Genomic DNA, 22,167 nt, shown 5'->3' on the forward strand with positions numbered 1-22,167 from the left:
CGTAGTGGCGTAACGGGTGAACGATCAGCAAGCGCGCATGGAGGACGCAGGATGTAAACACTCCGCGCATATACAGAACAGCACAGACCCGAACCGCAGGGTCAGTTTTGCAGGTTTTACACTATTTTATTCCTCAAGATTCTATGTATGGTATGTGTGTTAATGATATTCTCTCTGAGCTTTACGACATTTAGAGGTTTGATAAATTACGTTGTCCTCTATATTCAATGACAGGATCACAGCGTACACGGATCATTCTGCTATTAGAAAGTGTCATTAAACTATGCGTTTTCGTGCTTTGACATCTCGTCTCTTTCTCTCTGTTTATCTCAGCCATATAGACATGAGATTGTTCACCTGGTCAGCGCGGAGGATTTTATCCGCACATAAGCAGCCGTCAGGGGGCAGTCGTGAGTTCTGGGGGTGGCTCAATGCTGTTTTCAACAAGTAAGTCTTGGATATTTTTCAAAACAACAGTTATGTAACTACATTAATATTTCTCTAATGTCATAATTTATTTCCGTTCCCAACCCACAGCAGACTGTAAAGCACCTGAGGCCAATTACAGCAACCAAAATGTTGAGTGTGAAAGCCATAAATATAAAGGGACTAATGTCTAGTGATTAGTCTGTTCCATAGAGTGAGGAATCCCTACAGAGACTAATCTAAGTCTGCTAATTCACAACAACAGCTCTTATTTAGAGTCTGAACTTTAAAATAATAGCATCTAGTGTATGTTTTACGTGCTTTTACTGGTCATCATTTCTTTTTAGTTTCTGCATTTCACTTGAACAGTCCTGAAGTGTGACAAATTAATTTTAAAAGTTCCATGTTGAACATTGCTGTACAAAAAAGTTAATAGTGGTCAACAAATATGTTTTTCATTTATCAAATACTGATGCCAAAAAGCTGTGTTGCTACTGGATGCTATAAAATTGAAATACATTTAGTGCAGTTCTGTCACAACAAATAAGATATACAGTGCCGTTCAAAGGTTTGAGGTCAGTGAGATTTTATTTTTATTTATTTGAAAAAAAAAAAATAAAATACTGGTATTAAGCAAAAATGACAGTAAAGACATTTATCATGTTGTAATGTTATAATGTTGATTTATAATGTTGTAAATAGTTTTCTGGTTCAAATAAATGCTGTTGATTTGAACTTTCTATTCATCAAATAATCCTAAAAAAAATTTCAGTTTCTACAACAATATTAAGCAGACCAACTGTTGTCAACATTGATAATAATAAGAAATGTTTCTTTAGCATCAAATCAGCATATTAGAATGATTCCTGAAGGATCATGTGACACTGAAGACTGGATGATCATGTAATGATGCTGAAAATTCAGCTTTGCCATCACAGGAAAAGAGTACATTTTGAAATAATATTAAAATAGAAAATAGTTCATCTTAAACTGTAATAATATTTCACAATATTACTGTTTTTCCTGTATTTTTGATCAAATAAATGCAGCCCTGGTGAGCATAAGAGACTTCTTTAAAAAAAAAAAAAAATTGACCCCAAACATTTGAATGGTAGTTTAAACAAAACTGAAAATGTGCACTATCCATTAAAAATGGCTACAAAAGCAGACATTTAATTGATCTATCACGGGTTTTAGATGGCCTGTCACACTGCAGCACACGGAAGTCACTGCTTGAAATGTCATGTCAGCTTCCCAGATGCAGTGATCCGTAACTGTTGTGTTTTTCAATATAGAGTTGATTATGAGCGTATTAAAGCGGTGGGTCCTGATCGAGCTGCTGCCGAGTGGCTCCTGAGGTGTGGTGCAAAAGTTCGGTTCCGTGGTTTCGACCGCTGGCAGCACGACTACAATGGACTCCCGACTGGGCCGTTGGGACGGTACCAGATAGAAGCTATTGATGCCACAGAGTCCTGCATCATGTATCGAGGTTTTGATCATCTGGGTAAGTGATCGATTAAACGCATAAACACCCGTCTCATTGCCCTGACCCAGTTACCTTTATGTAGCAGAATTATCTTTTAACCTTTAGCATTGTGACATTACCTATGCAAATTTAATGAAATCATCAGTGAATGGAGAAGGTCAAACACCTGCTTCAACTCTAAGATCTCTTACTCCATTTGCTTCAGCAAAACACTCTTGCATTATTTATTAAATTAGACCCCAGAGAGGGAAAGTTTGTGAAGACGCTACCGTGTGTGTGTGTGAGATGTGGTGAGACACTGAGACACCGTGTGTGTGTCACAGGTGAGGATGAGACACTGTCTGTGTCACAGGTGAGGATGCGAGGTTCAGTTGTGGGAAAAAGTGACGTAAAGCTAAGGGGTGTTTTACACAGACTGATACAGTGCAGTCCTCTCTTTTTTTCACTCACACTCAGTCTTTTCACACATCCAGGTTTCCTATACAGTACACTACATTTGACATTTCTACACTTAATATAACAGCACCAGCATACTTCAACTTGCCCATTTCACCTAGTCATATGCCGACCAAATGATTATCAGAGGATGGCAACAGAGGATTGACACTTAAATTATTGTAATTTAATTACAATTTAATTTAATATTTATGAAATTCTGCTACATAAGGTAACTGATTGTAAGTGACAGTAAAGACATTAATAATGTAAAAAATTTCTTTTTAATAAATACTGTTCTTTTGAACTATCTATTCATCAAAGAATCCTGAAAAAAAATCAGTTTCCACAAAAATATTAATTAGCACAACAGATCAATTTAATGCATTTATGTCTACTTAAAAAATTTATTTCTTTAAAAAAATCTACTGACCTCAAACTTTTGAATGTATTAATTATATCTAAAAAAAATTATATATACAACATATTTATTTGTTTTAAAAATAAATAAAATGTAAGATATTTTAAAGAATTAAAAAAGTCCAAATGGTTGCTGATCGTTTGGACTATATATTAATTAATATTTACCAAAGGCATCTAAAGAATTGTTGGTACTAACACGCATTTGTTTTTGTGTTTAGAGGGTCTCGAGCACGTAGAGGAAATCAGGTTCAATAAGTGTATTTATATAGAAGATGCCTGTCTGGAGCATTTGAGTCAAATAAAGACGCTGCAGGACAGTTTGAAAAACATGACAGTAGTTTCCTGTGGCAACGTGACAGATAAAGGAATCATTGCTCTGCATCACCTCAGGTATGGCAACAGCATCTTTAATTTCAGTTTGGATCTCATTATTGCCCATAATTTTGTGTGTATGCCGTATAAGCATGGTAATTGGATGATGTTGATAATCTCAAATGACCAGCTATTGGAGAATTAGTCAGCCAGGGTTGCGTTTCCCAGAAGCAGTGTAAAGCAGTTAAAGGGGTACTTCACCCAAAAATGAAAATTTGCTGAAAATGTACTCATCCTCAGGCCATCCAAGATGTAGATTTTTTTTCTCAACAGTTAGAAGAAATTTAGCATTACATCACTTGCTCACCAATGGATCCTCTGCAGTGAATGGGTGCCGTCAGAATGAGTGTCCAACAGCTGATAAAAACATCAGTAATCCACAAGTAATCCAAGCAACTCCAGGCCAGCAATTAATTTGTCCGTAAATAAGTCTTGTGAAGCAAAAGCTGCATGTATTATGATGTTTTTATTAGCTGTTTGGACTCTCATTCTGACGGCACCCATTCACTGCAGAGGATCCAATGGTAAGTAAATGATGTAATGCTAAAATTCTCCAAATCTGTTCCAATGAAGAAAAAACTCATCTACATCTTAGATGGCCTGAGAGTGAGTAAATTCTCAGTAAATTGTCATTTTTGGGTGAACTGTTCCTTAAAGTTGATCATAGAGACCAGTGCTGCCAAAAGTTTCAGTGATCTACTTTTGAGAAGAACAGCCCTGGCTGATATATTGGTTAAATTGTCACTAGAGTAAAATCAGTGGCTTCTGCTACTGACATAATAAGTGTTACCTCTGATCGTGTGTGTGGTGTGTATATTAGGAACATGGAGTGGCTGCTTCTCAGTGATCTGCCTGGTGTAAAAGATAAAGATCAGACTGTGGACAGACTCCAGACTGCACTTCCCAGACTCACTGTAGAACTGGATCTCGCTTAGCCAATCACAGTGCTTCTCAGAGCACATTTGGAAAACCACAACTCTCACGGCCTCATGACCAGGCCAGACAACCCCTCTGGCTGATGTCCATGACTTGCTGTGGCAACCGTATCCAAGCAACTTAGCATCCCAGGGACAGATGCAGAGAGCTGCTCTGCTCAGTCAACAACACCGAATTAGCTTTGATCAAACAACATGGAGTTTTGTTATATTGCCATTATCAATACATTTTAAAAACCGTTTTGTTGTTGTTTCTTCATACACGACTAGTTTCATTTCTTATAAATAAGCTATAGAAACAAATATATGTTGCAGAAAGATCTTTAATGATTTAGTCTGAAAACAACCAAAAACTATTTAATTTTCCATCTATTAATTTTAACACAAAAAAACATATTTGTGAATCACATCTCTCAAATTTGGCATCTGGTGCAAGTCAGTGGCTCAATTATTAGCACCAGTCATAAAGGCAACAAAAAGATCATTATGTCCACAATGGGGTAATAAATGTTAAACAAAATACAGGATTATGTCCAGGCCCACACAGAAAGAGCCACAGATTTCTGCACAATTCAAACGAGTTCTACACATCCCCAAAGCCTTCATTTATTAAATAATTTGGCGAACTTGATCGTGCTTTCAACAACTCAGAATTCAGATTTTTAAAATACATACTGGAAAATTTTATCTACAGAAAATCTGAAAAAAGTGTGTTGATTCTGTCTGGGTCTGGTTACGTCTCTAGAAATGATTTTAGTCATATATACACACTTCAAACATACATGAAGCATCATTAGGATTTATAATAAAGAAAAATATCTGGATCTAATAGAGGTAAAAAAAAATCTCTCACGGAGCAAACTCTTCTATAGCACTGATGTCAGTTTCTAATCAAAATATTAAACACAGCATTCAGTTTTAACAATATTAGTATTGCTGTTGTCATTTTACATATTACAGAAATGCCTCTGTGAGTCTTTGGCAGTGTGACATCATTGTTCTACAGGCAGAGCAGAGCCCTTTGTCTATCCTCACACACACACACACACACACAAGCTGGGAGGTGGTCGGTCAGTTCTCAGGTTCTTGATGAGTTGACATCCATCATATGTTGGGCAGATGATAGTTGAATTTGCGCAGGTTGTTGTAGTATTTTCTGTTCTCCACGGCTGGGAAGATGGTACTGCTGGCCAACTGAGGCAGATACTACACAGAGAACGAGGATTTAAAATATTAAACTAAACAGGAGATTTCTATGGGTAAAAGTAGGGGTGGGCAGTATGACCAAAACGTTTTATTAATCTAGTGTATTTAAAAAAAAAAAAATTCGTAATATAGTTATGTTTATACCTGAAAATAAATGATCAAATAAAAATAATAATAAACATAAATATATAAATAAATAAATATTCTGTTAAACACTGTTCAAAAGCTTAGGGTTGGTAAGTTTTTTTTTTATGTCTTTGAAAGAAGCCTCTTATGTTCACCAAGGCTGCATTTTTAAACAAAAATACAGTAAAAACGTGAACTAACTCGTTCTATTTTATTTTCTATTTTAAAACAGTTTAATGCTGTGATGGCAAAACTTAAGTTTCAGCATCATTACTCCAGTCTTTAGAGTCACATGATCCTTCATCTCCAGTGGTTTATCTCCAAAATATTTTTAGGACATAAACTCCTGGAATAACTGATAACTACTGAACTCCACAGCTTCACACACAATAAAGGTCACACGGCCCAGCCCTAGATGTGAGTGTTGTAGTCAATGGCAACAGACCCCAGGGGGCAGGTGTTTGCGTGGCTTGCGTGTACGTCTCTTGCGGTCCAGTTCACGTGTCACACTATCGCTCTCTTCTCGCAGACTGTCAAAGTATGGCAGTTCTAGTAACTGCTCACAGGACAACCTCTCAGCCGGGTCCATCCGCAGACAACCCTGACAAAGACAGACAACAGACAGACGTGCTGGTACTGGTTCTGAGTGCGCAGCGGACTTCTGTATGAATGGTGTGTGTGTGTGTCTAACTGACCTTCATGAGGCTCAGCGCCTGGTACGAGAGATTTGGATACTTCAGTTCAAGAGGCTCCTATAGATGTGGTACTGGTTCTGAGTGCGCAGCGGACTTCTGTATGAATGGTGTGTGTGTCTAACTGACCTTCATGAGGCTCAGCGCCTGGTACGAGAGATTTGGATACTTCAGTTCAAGAGGCTCCTATAGATTAGACACATATCGAGTGTGAACGGGTTTACTTTTTAAGATCTTCAGAAAATAAACTTGAAACCTTGATCATCTGACCATCTCCTGTGGTTTAGGGACACAAACTCCACTGAAGAACTGGTTAGTGCTGAACACCTGCTGGTGTCGAGGAATCAACTCGCCTATGAACACAACAACACACAAATAAATTCTATTCATTACATGCATCCATTCACATATCATATGAACAGCTGGAGTTATGTGTGTTTCTTACCCAGAGATTTCCTGAGCAGATACAGCTGGTCTACATCGGATTTGCCCGGCCATAAAGGAGCACCAGAGAGCAGCTCTGCAAACACACACCCTACTGCCCAGACGTCCACTGGTGGGCCATACTGCGTGTCTCCTACTAGCAGTTCTGGAGCTCTGTACCACCGTGTCGCTACATAATCCGTGTAATAATCACATGGACCCGCTGGAAAAGAGCAAGTTATTAGATGAATGGAAAGTTGAAGGTAGAGAGTGTGTGTGGTGTGTGTGTGTGTGTGTGTGTGTGTGTGTGTGTGTGTGTGTGGGTGTGTATGTGTATGTGTACACGCACTGAGGATCCTGGCAAAGCCAAAGTCACAGAGTTTGATGACCTGATGTTTGGTGATGAGAATATTTTCAGGCTTCACATCTCTGTGGATACACTAAAAACACATTTTTAAATTACTCAAGTCTCCTAAAACATTTAACTGATTTAAAACAAAATTAAGATGCTTTACTAAAATTAAATTGACTTCTTTCACAGAGTCATTAGGTGGTGGATCCACTAAAATAAGTGCTGGTTCCAATTCTAGACTGTTTATGATATGTATACATATATACATATGATGTTGGGGATTTACTAAAATAGGTGGCAGATCCAATTTGTGAAACAAAACTAAATGAAACAAAACAAAAATCACTTCTTTTAAATTAGGGGTTCTAGGGGGTCTGTGAATAATTTGAATTAAAAAAAATACAAAATATTAACAAATTAACAAATATGTTAGCTTAAGATATTCAATTAATTCATAAATATGTTTAATGCAATATATATATTTAACATATTTAAAGAATTTGAATACTTTATACAAAGTAAATATTTTCTAGATAATATTGTAATAACTTGCTTTAGTACAGTCACAATTTTTTTTAATTTAGGAAAAAAAGACATTTCTTTATCACGGTTATTATAGTGAACTAAAAAAAAATAATAAAAAAAAAAGTATTATTTTAATTTAGTTTAACGTGATGTACTAAAATAATTAACACTAAAACTGAAATAAAAATTAATAAAAACTATATAGACAAATAAGAAAAACTACTAAAATGACAAAAATGCACAACAAAGTAACTAAAAAAAATATATATATATTTAAAAAATGGAAAAAATGTATATAAAAATAGAAACTGATTCCAAATATCAATAAATACTGTAAAAGTACATCAGTGGTACTAAAATAAGACTGTTCTTTATAATATAAGTCAATATCACACAAAAAAATTCTAACAGTATAAAAGCAGCTGCCTTTATATTTTATAAAAGGGGTACATTTCAACTCTTTAATCTGGGCAAAGGCATTAAATCTGGGAAAGTAATACTGTTAAGAAGGCAATAGAGTGTGAGACAGCAGCAACAAGTCTGAAATTCTTACGTTTTGTTTGTGGCAGAAGTTCACAGCCTGAAGTGTTTGCCAGATGATGCTTTTAACCATGTGCTCTGGAACGCTAAGTGAACACACACATACACACAAAAAGCGTTACAATGCAGCTGAACTCAAACCTCACTTTAACCATTCATTCTTCTCCATTCCTTCTGTCTATCTCAACCCTCCTACTGAAATCCACACTAGCCCTATAGGTTCTGATGATATAGTGTGTATGTGCATGTATAAGTGCTCTACTGTGTGAGCTTGGTTGATTCTTGACTTGTAAATCAAGAGGACGACACATAAAGAGTTAAATGTTGTTAAATGTTTAACAGTGTCTCCCTCAAGTGCACCACAGAGGACAAATGCATCCTTGCTGTAAACATTCCACTAAAGACATGTTGGGCGTCATAGCAACAAAAACACAATATGTGTGTTAGTGTGAGAAACACAGAGCTGTTTTATAGGTGTGTCTGCATGTATGTGTGTGTGTGTGTTCTCACCCTCTTGGGTATCTTTCCAGCTCATTTAGGACGGTGTGGTCGCAGTACTCAAACACCAGGTGCAGTTTTCTCTTTCTTCTGAACACCTCAATCAGATTCACCAGGTTTGGATGTTTCAGTTGCTAAACACACACACAATGTAATGAACAAATCAGGATTTTTATGAGTGGAAACATATCCAAAAAAGTCTAAGAACACTAGAGAAAATGCTTCTTATCTGATTCTAATTTAATCAAGTTTTTCAGAGCATGTTAATATTTGGTTAGTCCCACTTTTGCTTTAAAGATGAACGCTACAGTTTTGTGTAAAACCTAATAATCATGTTCTCCAGCATAATCTGAGATGTTGCTTTAATGAAAGGAAGAACAATCTGATCGTCTGTTCAGAGGACTTCACATAGCCAATGTCACAAATGTTCTTGCTTTTATAGTGAGCAAATACTGCAGAGTCTTAAATATTTCTTATTCATTTTGCATCATCAAAATCCTAAAACTTTATTTAGAAGTTCAGATGATAAAACTTTCATATTTCCAATGCAGTCTGAAACTTTTGACCCCACTTTATATGTGTACATTTGGTTTAGCATTCAAGTGTTTACACAAATATGTTAAAAAAGATTAGCAACTTTCCGTCTTATCAAATGTTTCATAAAACACACAATGACAAACACACCCCATATCAGTGTTGATATTGTTAACTAAAACTAAAACTTAATTTTAATTTTTGATAACTGAAATAAAGCTGAAATAAAATAAAATATAAATATTAGATGGAAAAACTTTAATGGATGGAAATGTTGCCTTGGTAACTAACTGAAATAAATTAGTTGAAGTACTAAAATTACTAAAACTGAAATAAAAATAAAGCTTAATAGAAATATTTAAAAAAATTATTAATGATATAAAATAAAATAATTAATAATTTATTATTAGTAAAAATTACAAAAGTACATAAATTACTCAAATTAAAATGAAAACTGAAATATAAAAAAAAGCGAATTCAAAATATGAACAAATATTATAATAGCATATGAACAATAGTAAAATGACACTGCCCCATATCGCCAACAGAAACAGATCACCATCCACCCCAGTATAAATCCTAGAACCATCTTCAACTGCAAGAGTTCAGACGTTTAGAATAAACTGGAACCCCCTTTAAAGACAAAATAATAAATGACTAAATAAATAAAATAAATGGACTAAAGTCTGTGGTACAGTAACCTCCTGGAAAAAAAAAAACTCAAGAAAGGGGAAGGGAACAACAAGAATATTCATCCATCCATTCATGCATAACAGAGTGAAATTAATTGGTAAGCCAGTGTTGGCTGATATGTCAGATCTTCAAAGGGCCACTGCTTTGCTCTCAGCTCAAAGGAAAGAGTTTGCAAATCACACAAGAGCTCCAGACACCGATTATTAAAACATCCTGTTCCACTAATGAGACCAAAATACTACTAATATACTATTCTTCAAGTCTACAAACGACGATATTAACAAAACAAGAATCAAAAAGACTTCAACATCTGCAGCCTAAACTGTTTGGCTGGTCTTACTGTCTGGTTTTAAAGGGGATCTGGGCGTACCTGGCCATCCTACAAAACCAGCTTGTCCAGGATGGGGAACTACTTTAAACTATTTCAGACCAACAAATCATTTTAGGCTGGTTTATGCTGGGATTATTCCAGCAGTGTCAGTGTGTACCTTCAGCATGCGGATTTCTCGGAGCGCTATTTTCTTGATGAGGGGATCATCCTCAGACTCCACAAACTTCTTGATGGCAACGATCTGTCCGGTGTCTTTATTCCTGCACTTGAACACGACGCCGTACGAGCCTTCGCCAATCTTACTGATCTTCTCATACTTCTCCATCTCTGTGACACCAGCAGAACACACTTAAGATACTGCCTCACTTTGTTGTTGATCTAAATGTAAAAAAATGACACATACAGGGCTGGAGATAAAATTTTTATATTTTATTTCAACCTAGTTACGGTGTAATTATACAAAGTACTACTACTATAGTAAGCACATGTAATATGTAACATGGACACTGTACAATAAAGTGTTACCAAAAATTCTTATTGTATATTTTTCTGGGCCTCTTTACCTTTTTTAAAAATAACATTTAGAAATTGTTTTGGGCCAGTAAAAGTTCCACTAGGGAACCAAACTCCTCACATTATTTTTATTTACATAATATAAGCAGGTCACTGAACTTTATTTTGTATTTTGAGGTAACTGAAGTCTTCCTAGTGCTGAAAGACATTACTGTTATGTAACGTTAACATGATTGTGGTAAAGATCCGTTCTAGTCAAGTCTACTGCTCTAGTGTAACGTACTAAACTGTCCAGTTTACCTCAGCACCAAAACATACAATATGCATACAAGTTATATTATCTAATAATAATATATAGAGAGCATAACGTTAGGTATCCAGCTTACCTTCCAGTGTCTCGTCCAAATATTTGCTTTATGATAAAAAATGAAAGCGTACAAAAAACAGCAATTTCCTGAGATCGAAATGCGTCAAATAAGCGGAGCTGTGTTGTGCTGAGTGAGTCTGACGGTCAGATACAACCGTGTGTCCGCGCACCGCGAGAAATGTGTTTTGAGTTCGTATGGAGAAGAAAACACGCTATTTACAAGCGGCCCGTCGCCATAGCAACCGCGTCGAGACTCCGCCTCCACTCTGCGCGCGCTTCAATCTGCACAGCAACACGCTGAAAGCGCGAAACAATCCGCGCGATCTGACCTCAGATCAGCCATTTAAGAAACGAGAGCAGTGGGACTGTAAATCCCTGCATCCTATGACATAAATTAAATGTCACGCAGTTTTTTTTCCACCTGTACACACATAACAGTGTGCGTGAGCGTGAGGTGACTTTCTGTTAATCACTCTTTCTCACACATAAATCCGCAAGAGAATGTTATTTCTTATTAAATAAGGTGTAAGAACAACAAACCAGCCCCTTAGTTGGTCACACAGCACACTACAAACTTGTATATAGTGTACATGTACTAATTAGTACAACTACAACAAAAATACATGTCCAAATACGTTGGTTTTGAGATATTTTCATTATAATTAGTGCATTTTTTAAAATCTGAAATAACTTTCATAAACATCCCAAAGTATTAACAATTGCCTTTTTATTACGAAAGCTGCATACATTAAAACTAAAGCAACGGAAACACTTGAGATAGTAACCTCACATCTCCCATGTTTAGTCATTTTTAAATACAAAAAAAGAACATGTACAAAAGTGCTTACATGGTGCAACTATTGAATTAAAGTTACTTTTAAAAAGAGATAACTGAAATTGTAAAATATTACTCCGCTGGAGAAAATAAAACAGCTACAACAAACAAGGAGAAAATGACCTGCAGCAGAAAAATATTCACTCAGTAACATGAGGGCCAGATGCTTCACTCACATGACTCAGCTGAATAAATAACACTCATTCTCCCAAAACTCTCCCCTTTAGCCGGCATGAAAACCTGACATTTTAAATCCATATTAACACAAAACCTCAGAAGTTAGTTACGTTTAATAAAACCGTTCCCTTATATGGCACTTTTTGAGCAGCAATGCATTTTGCTCAATGTTCTATCTTTACAGCTCTAATGTTGGTTTAATGTTTAGAATGATTACATTTAATAGGGTTTAAAAAAAAAACAAGTATTTAACACAGAGCACTATTGCTTGCAGTTCTGGCGATTGCTTGCTTGATTTGCAAAAATCTGATTGGCTGCTGTAGGACTGCATGATATTTGATTCTGAATGCCTGAAGTGGCGAGAAGTCTCTGGCGGTGGGGCAGCGTATGGCATAAGGCTGCAGTGAGATTTAGCACTAAACACAGTCTGCTCATCAGCTCAGCTGTGGTTGTCCAGCGTTGGTGCCGTTCCGAAACGAATGCATCATGGGTACTGCAACGGCTCCGGGTGTAGCGTGCCTGAACGGCTGAAGGAGGCGGAGCTAATAACTGTTCTCATGTCCAGCTAGGATGTAGAGGTTACTGAGAGCAGTAGGGTTATCTGTTGGCCGGCTCTCCAAAACAACAACCCTAGAATGCACAGATGGCCACAAATATTAACACGCAAATACTCTTATCAGAATCAACATGTACCATATAGAGGAGATGAGTGTAAAAGGGTGGAAGAAAGCCATGATTATGCAAATATAGAGGGGTTGCGTGAGGTTGGTGCAAACGGGAGGCTGGTCGTGTCCTCAGCAGCAGGCGACAGATGAAATTACAGCACTAAGACACAAGCCTGGCACTGCCAGTGTAAATAAAATATGGAGATCTCAGAGGGAGAGTGAAAGAGAGACAGAATGTCCTAAAGAGGGTCTTGGGGGTGGTGCAGGGCCATTGTGTATGTGGCATCAATGTATGGTGACACAAATACGTTTTTGTGTTGGCAGAATGTTGGCAGGAAACAGTCTGAAACAGCAGAACAAAACCCTCATCAATGAGCTTGGGTGTTAAATTGACAGACCTAATTTAACCCCGTACGTCATACAAAGCTCAGGTCCCCCCCCCCATAAACTAACCCAGGGCTTCCCTCACTATAGAAACAAAACCAGTAGAGACACTACGTTCTCCCTGTTGGCTTTTTCCCTCCTCTTGACTCTATTTCTGTCCACTGCATGTGCAAAGGTAAAAAGACTACATGCAGAGTTTCTGGGAAGACATAGAGGCAGAGAGTAATGTTTCCAGGAGACAAAAGAAAGAAAGAGAGACAGAAATGATTTGATCCGGTTCTAACCTGTCTGATCCCAGGAGTCTGAACACTCTGCTTGGGTCCGAAATCTCCTGTGTCACCTGCAGACAAGTGGAAAAAAAAAAAACTTTAATAAACAACTGTATACCTGCCGAAAACAAAGTTCCAGGAGAGCTATTTAATGAACCTTTTGTACAAGTATGCATATAAAAAAAAAAACACTTACTTGTCCCCACATTTGAAAAAAATTAACAAATAAAATATAATGCTGCTGGAGCTGTAACTACAAAACTATACAACTAGTTGATTCGTGAGGTTTAATTTGTTTACACAGGTGGTCTTTGTCAGAAAGACCAGAAAATGAAAGAAAATTAAAATTTGCTGAAGATTTACTCACCCTCAGGCCTTCCAAGGCATAGATGAGTTTCTTCATCAGAACAGATTTGGAGAAATTCAGCATTACATCACTTGGTCACCAATGGATCCTCTGCAGTGGATTTTGATGAGAGAGGACAAAAGGGGATGGACTTTTTTATTGGAGGAAGCATTATTATGGATTAGGGACTCTATGGACTCCAGTACTTTGGCGGTTTGAAGTTAAAAATTTGTGTGGATTATTGTGATGTTTTTAGCTGTTTGGACTCTCATTCTGACGGCACCCATTCACTGCAGAGGATCCATTGGTGAGCAAGTGATGTAATGCTACATTTCTCGAGATCTATTCCGATGAAGAAACAAACTCATCTACATCTTGGATGGCCTGGGGGTAGATTTTCAGCAAATTTTCAACTTTGGGTGATCCATTCCTTTAATAATGATAGTCAAACACCACAACCTCCTAATCAGACCTCTCTCTATCTACTCCCATCCCAAAAACTTTAAACAATAGGTGAAAATATTGCACGTGGGTCATGTTCTCAAAATACAATGGTTGGCAATGCAGGTGCACCACCTGGCAGGCTGTAAAGCTCTCCCTACACACACACACACACACTGACACACTCTTTTGAGGGGTGTAGGTGCCGACTGCTTTTCATTGGAGTCAGAGAGGAGGAAAAACAGCTGAATAATTTAATTCATTACTCTCTGGCCAGCTGGAGCTTTCTGATTGTACATGAATTTTACATCATCCATCACACCCTGTCATCTGTGTCTCACACACACACACACACACTCACTATCATATTTCATAAACACTGTGCTTCACCTCCAGAAGACCTGTGGCCTTTTATTGTTACACGCTACAGAGCCAAGGAACGTGAAACAAAATCTCACACACAATACAAATACATACCATCTCTGCACACACAAGATGTTTCACCAGAAAGAGTGCTTGTGCTAGCATCACAGGTTTGAATGCATCAACAGATAAATAAATATATACTAATAATGCAATGTTGACACAATCTGCGTTTACCTCATTTGATTTGAAACTCTTCCCTTGCATCCCATGTTTCCAGAAGGCCAGAACACTGTCCTGGAGACACACTGACACAAACACACACATATATATATAAGGTTACACACACCCATCAAACACTATACAACAGAATAAAAGCAGATCACAGCTGTACGAGTGCAGAAGTGAATCTCTCACCTACAGAGTCGACACAGAAATCAAAGCTCAGCTCAGACGCCAGTTTCTTATTAGACTTTAGCTTTCCCTGCAAGTTCACTATTTTTACGTTCTCTAAACACACACATAAAAAGAGAGAACATTAGAAATCTTTAATAATTTTTGTGTTTATGTTTGTAAAATAATGATTATCAATGTGTATGTTGGATGTTCTTTCACTCACTGTCCAGGCACACAAGCACAGTGTCTCTCTCTAGCTGCGTCACGTGGATCGCATCGACCTGGTTACCTCCTACACCAAGATAAACATACACACTAACACTTTTAGGTCCATTTGACAGTACTGAAAAGCATGGTATAGGACAGTATGAAGGAGCAGAATCAAGTGTGTGTGTGTTTGTGTGTGTGAGAGAGAGAGAGAGATAGAGTGCGCGCCATACCTGAGCCGATCTCAGTGAACCAGGACGAGCAGGAATTGAGGTTGATGGTCTGGAAGCGAACCACCTGTCCCGGCTCTGTGCCCTGACTGACCGCCACACACACCAGAGGATACTCTTGCTCAGGGACCACCAGCATCTCAAACACACGCAGCGGACTGGGCAATGGGAAATCAAAGTGCTGTGAGAGAGAGAGATAAAGATTTAAAAGCTTCATAATGTAATATGCCATTATGTTTTATTCAGTCTGGATTTAATTCAACTTTCCTTCTGGTTTGCAAATATTGTTTTTTGCATGCCTAACCTTTATAAGCATGAATCTCTGCATAGGTTCGTACCACTGCAGCAAAACAATCCCAGACTGCAAAGCTCCGCAGAGATACTTGTGACCCGTGCATGGATTCCGCACTGAAAGAGAGAGAAAGTGAGCAGATCAAACTCAATCCGAGTGTGTGTGTTTGTGTTTGTACAGAAGTGTTTAAAAGCTTTACCGATGCAACACTTGTGGCATCCCTTTGTGTCGGGGATCTTGGTGGTGAGAGCAAATCTCCTGTGAAGCAGACAGCAGTGTTGTCATTGTTAACTAAAACAATTAAAAAGAATTTTCGGAAAAAATAAAATAAAATTGAAATAAAATAAAATATAAATATTAGATGAAAAACGTATACGTTAATGGAAAAATAAATAAGTTTAAGTCGGAATTCTAAAATTACTAAAACAGAAACAAAAGTAAAATAGAACTATAAAACAATTACTAAAACTAAAACTTAAAATATAAAAATAAAAACTACTTCAAAATATAAACAAATACTATAATAGTACAGGTCAGTGATATAACTAATAGCTTTAAAAATATATATATTTATGTCTAAATAAACAATCTACTGTATAATAAAACAATATTAAACTGTATATAATAGATTTATATAAAATAATGTTAAAAGATAAAATATTATTTTTAACTTAAAAAAAAAAAAATCTTAAAATTATATATACATTATACATTCACATACATACAGACACAGTATTAAAAATGTGCCTTGATTTTTAATTTTATTTTGAATGTTATTACTTCTTGTGTGTCTTTAGATCTAATTAAAAATAATCAAGGCATGTTTCTGACATTTTTAACATTTACATATATAAAAAACACACATAAACCAATTTTTGCACGTTAAAATTTATTACAACCAAACTATTATACTATTAAACGATTTGCTCCAAGTGTAAGGACACTTTCTTTAGGAATGGCTAACAACAATTTTCAAAGTGTTTCTTAATTTTATGTTGCTAATAAAATCATGGCAAATATACTGTGAAATGTGTAAAAACTGTGTGTGTGTGTGTGTGTGTACCTGGGCAGTATCCTGTCAGGGAATCTGTGGGTGTGGAACTGAGTGGTCAGTCCAGGTTTCCTGAGCTGTTCAAACAGCCCAATCAGATTATGGGAATACAACTGAAACGTCTTCCCTTTAAATGAGAGATAACACACATCACACGCGTACCTTACACAGGGTATGACTACACACAGGAAATCCAACAAATGACAATTCATATAATTTGTGCTGATGAGAATGGAAAATGATGCCCCACAGAAATGAATAGTCATTACTCCCTGCACAAAGAAAAGCTGAGCTGTGTAGTTATGCAAGCTGAATCAAAATCAGATTAAGAATGAGGCCAGAAAGATGATGTGATATTAGCTGTGTGCTGTAGAGGACAGAGGTTTGACATTTTACCTTCTGATTATGGTGATTTAGGCATTAGAAGAGCCAGCAAGCAGTGAAATCAGCCGTGAACACAGGAAGAAACGGACAGAAAGACAGACAGGGATCATGTAGGTACTGCAGAGAATCTCAGTAACAGAAAGACAGAAGAGCCACTCCCACATCACTCACCTGATAATGACATCAGATTATTATTGATTATGTACAGCCATGTGCATCGCCGTGGAAACAACTGAAACACATCAAAACAGCAGGTTATGCGTTCATAGACCTGTTTTCTGTTCAAGGTCAAGGGTAAAGGTGAAAGGTCAGAGTTTAGGCTGTACCTGCTCCATGGTGGCTTCATGTAGCTCATTCAGGTTCAGAGTGTAGATACCGTCTTCAGTGCCAAATATCAGATACTGGTCTAAAAAAATCCAAACAGAAGTAGAAGTGTTTACAGGCTGATGATATCAAAGAATCCACAGTTTACAAAAAAAAAAAAAAACGTTTAAAAAAATTACTAAGCAGCAAAACTGCTTTCAACATTAATTACATTAAGAATCAGCATAGGAGCGGCATATGAGAATGAGCAGCAAATCAGCATGATTCAGAATGATTTCTGAAGGATCATGTGACTCTGAAGACTGGGGTAATGATGCTGAAAATTCAGCTTTGCCAAAACAGCCATTTTTTGTGAGATTTTAAAATATTACTGCTTTACTTAATTTTCACTCAAATAAATGCAGCCTTGTTGAGGATTAGAGACTTACAGTATACACAGAGAAGATACTAAAAACACTATAAAAATCTTAGCCATTAAAAACTGACCCCAGACTTTTTTTTATTTACTTATACAAAATAGTATCAAATATAATATCAGACAGACATTTATGGTTATCGGCACTTTACCTTTGGTATCCGGGTGAATCCATGAAGTGGCACAGTTAATTTTAAGAGGACAACCATCAAAAACCTTTGAGAAACAAGCTCCCATCTGCAGACACGCAGAGAGGTAATATGTGAGCTTATGACAGTTATAAAATACAGAATTAAAATAAAGGACTGAGCAAATAGCTGTTGAATATTGAGATAGGGAGATATTAGCATTTAATCAGCATAAGTGATGATGTGCGATGATGTCACTCACCAGGACTTTGGGAGTGGGCGGCAGGCCGTTAATAGCAGGTTTCTATAAAAAGAGAACAGAAAAATGAGTAGAGAGCAACGTTCTTTTTCTGCGTCACACTCGTCTCAGCAAGACACATACCCACACACACTTACAGGAAAATCTTTTCTCTCTTTCCTCTGTGGACGACCGGGAGGTGATTTTGAAACATCTCCATTTACACTTCCGTCTGAATCTTCCTCTACAGCGAGTGAGAGAGAAATTTTGACAAAATGTGATCATTTATTATGACTCTCTGGAATGTGTCGTTCTGATCAAGTCTGGTCTAAATTCAGTGGTCAAACATTGTTCAATATTGCACCACATCAGCATATTAGAATGATTTCTGAAGGATCATATACACTGAAGACTGGAGTAATGATGCTGATGAAAATTAAGCTTTGCCACCACAGGAATAAATCACATTTTAAAATGTATAAAAATTATTATATTGTAAGTATATTATATTATAATACATTATTTAAATTGTAATAATATTTCACAATATTACTGTTTTATTGTATTTTTAATCAGAGAGACTTTTGAACAGTAGTATAATTTACTTATTCAAAATACTCTCCAATACATCTACATGAGAGTGGTACATGAACAGTAGCTGTGTATAAACATGACTTGGAGAAGGAGCGTGTGTGTGTCTTACCATGGTCTGCGGTGTGTGAGAGCAGTCCTGGGCTGCTGATGCTCACAGACAGGTAGTCTGAGTGGGAGTGATCTGCGTTACTTCCTCTCTCAGGTGTGCTCTGTCTACGAGCCACTGGTACAGGCCCGTTATCAGAGCCCGGGAGCCTCCGCACCGTCTGACAGCCGTCGCTCAAAGCAAACTCATCGGATTCACTGCTCAACCGAGGCTGAGAAGGCTGATAAGAATAAGAATTTCAAAAACACAGCAATAAAAAATGTATTATAGAGATGTACACTTATACACAAACTCACAGTTACCTTAGGAGGAAGTGGTGGTGGCCTTCCCTGTTTAAGAGTTGAACTGAGAGGGGGGAGATGAAACCGAGAGAGAAAAAGAATCAAATTACTTAATTGGTCTTTGCTTGCGATTAATTTTGCAGTTTTCTCAGCACATATTTTTCAATGCTGATTTTACAGAATATGATACCTTACAACCCCAAGTGAGCAAGCCCAAGAAGAATATAAAGTCTTTAAGATAATGTTTAATGTGTAAGAGTGCCACACTTACAGATCAACATCTTCAAAAGCATCTTCTAATGGAGCCAAATGCCCTCTTCAGAGACAGAGAGAGAGAGAGAAATGGACAGAAAGAGACAATATTCATGAGCTTATTAGTTCACAGTTAAAAGAAACTAAATAATGGAATGAATATCAAATTTTTTACCAAACGTGATATCGTATTTTTCATTTTACCAGTTATAATGCAATTATTTACACCACACATCAATTTTTATTCATTTCCTTTAATACTAAAAGCCAGTTTTTTCTCTTATTTGGGCTCTTGGTGAGAGTTAATTTTAAACCCTGCATTGATGTTTCCATGGATCTGTTAAACAACATCTACACAAACCAATTCTTTACCGGATAAACAACTCCTCAACGCTCTTCAGAAGACTCCTTCAGTGGAGGAGTGCACAAAAGGGAAAAAGTAAAGGAAAACGGGGAAAAGAAAGAACAACGTTGATGTTTCCATGGATCTGTTAAATAACAGCTACACAAACCAATTCTTTACCGGATAAACAACTCCTCCTCAACGCTCTTCAGAAGACTCCTTCAGTGGAGGAGTGCACAAAAGGGAAAAAGTAAAGGAAAACGGGGAAAAGAAAGAACACAACAGAACAGTCAAAGTAGAGGGAATGCAAGCAGATCTCATGTGAGATTCTGCAGAAAGAAGGAAGTGCGTAGACTTGTGGGGACGTCAGAGAAATGTTGCAGACAGAACAGGGAAATGACTGCTTGCGGTGTTTTCATGCGGGTGGCAGTAGTGGGAATTAAATCATTCATAAAGTCACAAAGAAAACTTTTAATGGTTACCTGGAGATGATGGGGCCCTCTGTAAACGGGCTCCAGGGGGAGGAGAAATCATTGTCTTTCGTCACATCCTGCAAAGAAAGAACCATATATACACACACACTCTCTTTTAAAAACATGCAAGTCAGGGTCATTGCATACCTGATCTGGGCAAACAGACAATTTACTCATGCAGATATTTGCATGGAAAATGTTTGGTTTTAAGCTTATCAAACAATGAACTGCAAGTTTATTCTGTAGTGTGTGTTTAATATTAGTGATGTATTGACTATCTGGACTATGCAATGCTTCTCTCACCATCTCAGCACTTGCTTCAGTCTCCTTCCTCATGGGGGGCTCAAACTGAATCCTATCAACTGAAATACAGAGACGAAAGTAGACTTATTACTGCACTTATTAACCTAGCATGCCACTGACAAGACAAAAACATTTCACCATCAATTATCTGCACTTATTTTAATATTTTTGGCATTCTGTTCAACACTACAGGAATGCTTTGTTTGTACAAAAATTGCTACAAAGTTCAAGCTGAAGTCCAAACATGTAGTACTACATCTCCACCACAGGGGGCTCAAGACTGCATTTCTATCTGAACTAAAAGTAACACTTTACAATAAGGTGTCATTTGTTAACATTAGTTAATGTATTAACTAACATGAACTAACAATGAACAATACATACATATGTTACAGTATTTATTAATCTTTGTTAATGTTAGTTAATGAAAATACAGTTATTCATTGTTTGTTCATGTTAGTTCACAGTGCATTAACTAATGTTAACAAATACAACTTTTGACTTTAATAATGTATTAGTAAATGTTGGAACTAACATTAACTAAGATCAATAAATGCTGTAGAAGTCTTGTTTATGCTTAGTTCATGTTAACTAATACAGTTAACTACTATTAACTAATGAACCTTATTGTAAAGTGTTACCGATTTAATAATAAGAGCTAAAACTCTTCAAGAGCAGAGTAAGACCAAGAGATGTCACTTATCATGAATGTGGTCTGGAGTGTGGTGGTACATCATGTTCATAAATAAAGGTCAAACACATGTTGACTTAGCTATCTAAACAAGGACATATGATAGACTTCTACAAGCCCCTAACCATAAAAGAAAACTTTGCATTTTTACAATTAAAAAAAAAACACACACACATTTTGCTAAATAAGGACATCCCTGAATGTTCCCAATGTGAGGTTGTTTCATATTTAACTCACTTTTAGGGTAATAATCTTCCAAAAACCCACTCTACAACTATACAAATTATAGAATAGCATGTATTCTATCTTATATCTTAAACTATCAAATTCTCATCTGACAAATACAACAGATCAGTTACACAGATCTTTAACCAGAGACACCAGACTCCTCAGGCTACTCTGTTTTGGATTCCAAGGAGTAGCTTTTAGTAAAGATAATACTTAATATTTTGATGGTAAAGATGATCAGTATTATATATATTGAAATATAAGATTTCCAGCCAGGAACTAAATAGAGCACACAAAATAAGTTCTTTCAGCCAGTGGAACTGTTTTGGGGTTCAATGGGGATAGGTTAGACAGTGAGACACTCATAATCATGCTCAGGCCTGTGATTGACGTACAGTTGATCTGTGACTGGGTCCTTTCAGCACGAGAGCTCCTGCTGTGGGACGAGCGGATGGTGTGGCGCTCAGCAAGTGGCTGCGACCAGAGAAAGAATCATAGTAAAAACGTGTTATACCACACACAATCGTTTGCACACATTTACCATTTAAAGCCATGTGCACTCACTCGTACACTGAAACTCTGACATTTACACACAAACTCTCACAAACTAACACACAGAGTACATTCACAGACGTACATAATAACTTGCCATCTCTCTCGTGCATGCACGCACACACACACACACACACACACACACACACGTACACAAAAGTCACATGGGTTACCTCCAGGTCATCTTCATCTCCCTGGCTGAAGTGAGACTGATGATTATCTGGGTTGTTCATCTTATCAAGTAGCTCTAAAGCTAACCGTCGAGTCAAACCTGTCTGAGCCACAAATAAGTGCTGCATGCAAACACAGAGACAATGTAGTG

The 22,167-nt window shown here is 37.1% G+C and overlaps 3 protein-coding genes across 7 annotated transcripts in view; 1 reads left to right on the top strand and 2 right to left on the bottom strand.

The window, feature by feature from the left end:
• The first annotated feature begins 14 nt into the window (after positions 1–14).
• LOC107736634 (ATP synthase subunit s, mitochondrial-like) lies at positions 15–4,339 on the top strand. Of its 2 annotated transcripts, none has more exons than XM_016548019.1 (5): positions 15–100; positions 334–447; positions 1,722–1,930; positions 2,989–3,160; positions 3,963–4,339. In XM_016548019.1, exons 2-5 carry the CDS (start codon positions 344–346, stop codon positions 4,075–4,077), a joined length of 600 nt encoding a protein of 199 aa, XP_016403505.1. In that variant the 5' UTR covers positions 15–100; positions 334–343; the 3' UTR covers positions 4,078–4,339. The 2 variants fall into 2 exon arrangements, with proteins under 2 accessions (XP_016403505.1, XP_016403500.1); XM_016548014.1 differs by having other exon boundaries at positions 23–113; positions 3,963–4,338.
• Positions 4,340–4,786: 447 nt separating this feature from the next.
• Positions 4,787–11,166, bottom strand: LOC107736652 (cyclin-dependent kinase-like 1). The gene is made up of 10 exons (XM_016548028.1): positions 10,897–11,166; positions 10,155–10,375; positions 8,452–8,573; positions 7,955–8,027; positions 6,874–6,964; positions 6,547–6,747; positions 6,372–6,454; positions 6,231–6,287; positions 5,855–6,010; positions 4,787–5,283 (listed from the first exon to the last, which is right to left on the bottom strand). Exons 2-10 carry the CDS (start codon positions 10,320–10,322, stop codon positions 5,182–5,184), a joined length of 1,053 nt encoding a protein of 350 aa, XP_016403514.1. The 5' UTR covers positions 10,323–10,375; positions 10,897–11,166; the 3' UTR covers positions 4,787–5,181.
• Positions 11,167–11,590: 424 nt separating this feature from the next.
• LOC107736580 (mitogen-activated protein kinase kinase kinase kinase 5-like) overlaps positions 11,591–22,167 on the bottom strand; it is a 29,686-nt gene continuing 19,109 nt past the window's right edge. For 3 of the 4 annotated variants that reach the window (XM_016547964.1, XM_016547971.1, XM_016547978.1), the window contains exons 13-33: positions 22,019–22,138; positions 21,689–21,767; positions 20,375–20,433; positions 20,081–20,148; positions 19,275–19,319; positions 19,025–19,067; positions 18,726–18,942; positions 18,181–18,266; positions 18,047–18,088; positions 17,809–17,893; positions 17,244–17,323; positions 17,089–17,149; positions 16,546–16,663; positions 15,682–15,740; positions 15,495–15,598; positions 15,194–15,371; positions 14,977–15,045; positions 14,775–14,867; positions 14,595–14,665; positions 13,223–13,278; positions 11,591–12,519 (exon numbers count right to left, since the gene is read on the bottom strand). In XM_016547964.1, coding sequence (XP_016403450.1) covers positions 12,432–12,519; positions 13,223–13,278; positions 14,595–14,665; positions 14,775–14,867; positions 14,977–15,045; positions 15,194–15,371; positions 15,495–15,598; positions 15,682–15,740; positions 16,546–16,663; positions 17,089–17,149; positions 17,244–17,323; positions 17,809–17,893; positions 18,047–18,088; positions 18,181–18,266; positions 18,726–18,942; positions 19,025–19,067; positions 19,275–19,319; positions 20,081–20,148; positions 20,375–20,433; positions 21,689–21,767; positions 22,019–22,138 — 1,821 coding nt within the window. In that variant the 3' untranslated portion in view covers positions 11,591–12,431. The remainder of the gene's footprint in view (positions 12,520–13,222; positions 13,279–14,594; positions 14,666–14,774; positions 14,868–14,976; positions 15,046–15,193; positions 15,372–15,494; positions 15,599–15,681; positions 15,741–16,545; positions 16,664–17,088; positions 17,150–17,243; positions 17,324–17,808; positions 17,894–18,046; positions 18,089–18,180; positions 18,267–18,725; positions 18,943–19,024; positions 19,068–19,274; positions 19,320–20,080; positions 20,149–20,374; positions 20,434–21,688; positions 21,768–22,018; positions 22,139–22,167) is intronic. The other variant, XM_016547983.1, reaches the window with a different exon arrangement.

This window comes from Sinocyclocheilus rhinocerous, unplaced genomic scaffold (assembly GCF_001515625.1).
Source record: "Sinocyclocheilus rhinocerous isolate Xijiao unplaced genomic scaffold, SAMN03320098_v1.1 scaffold1214, whole genome shotgun sequence".
Lineage (NCBI taxonomy): Eukaryota > Metazoa > Chordata > Actinopteri > Cypriniformes > Cyprinidae > Sinocyclocheilus > Sinocyclocheilus rhinocerous.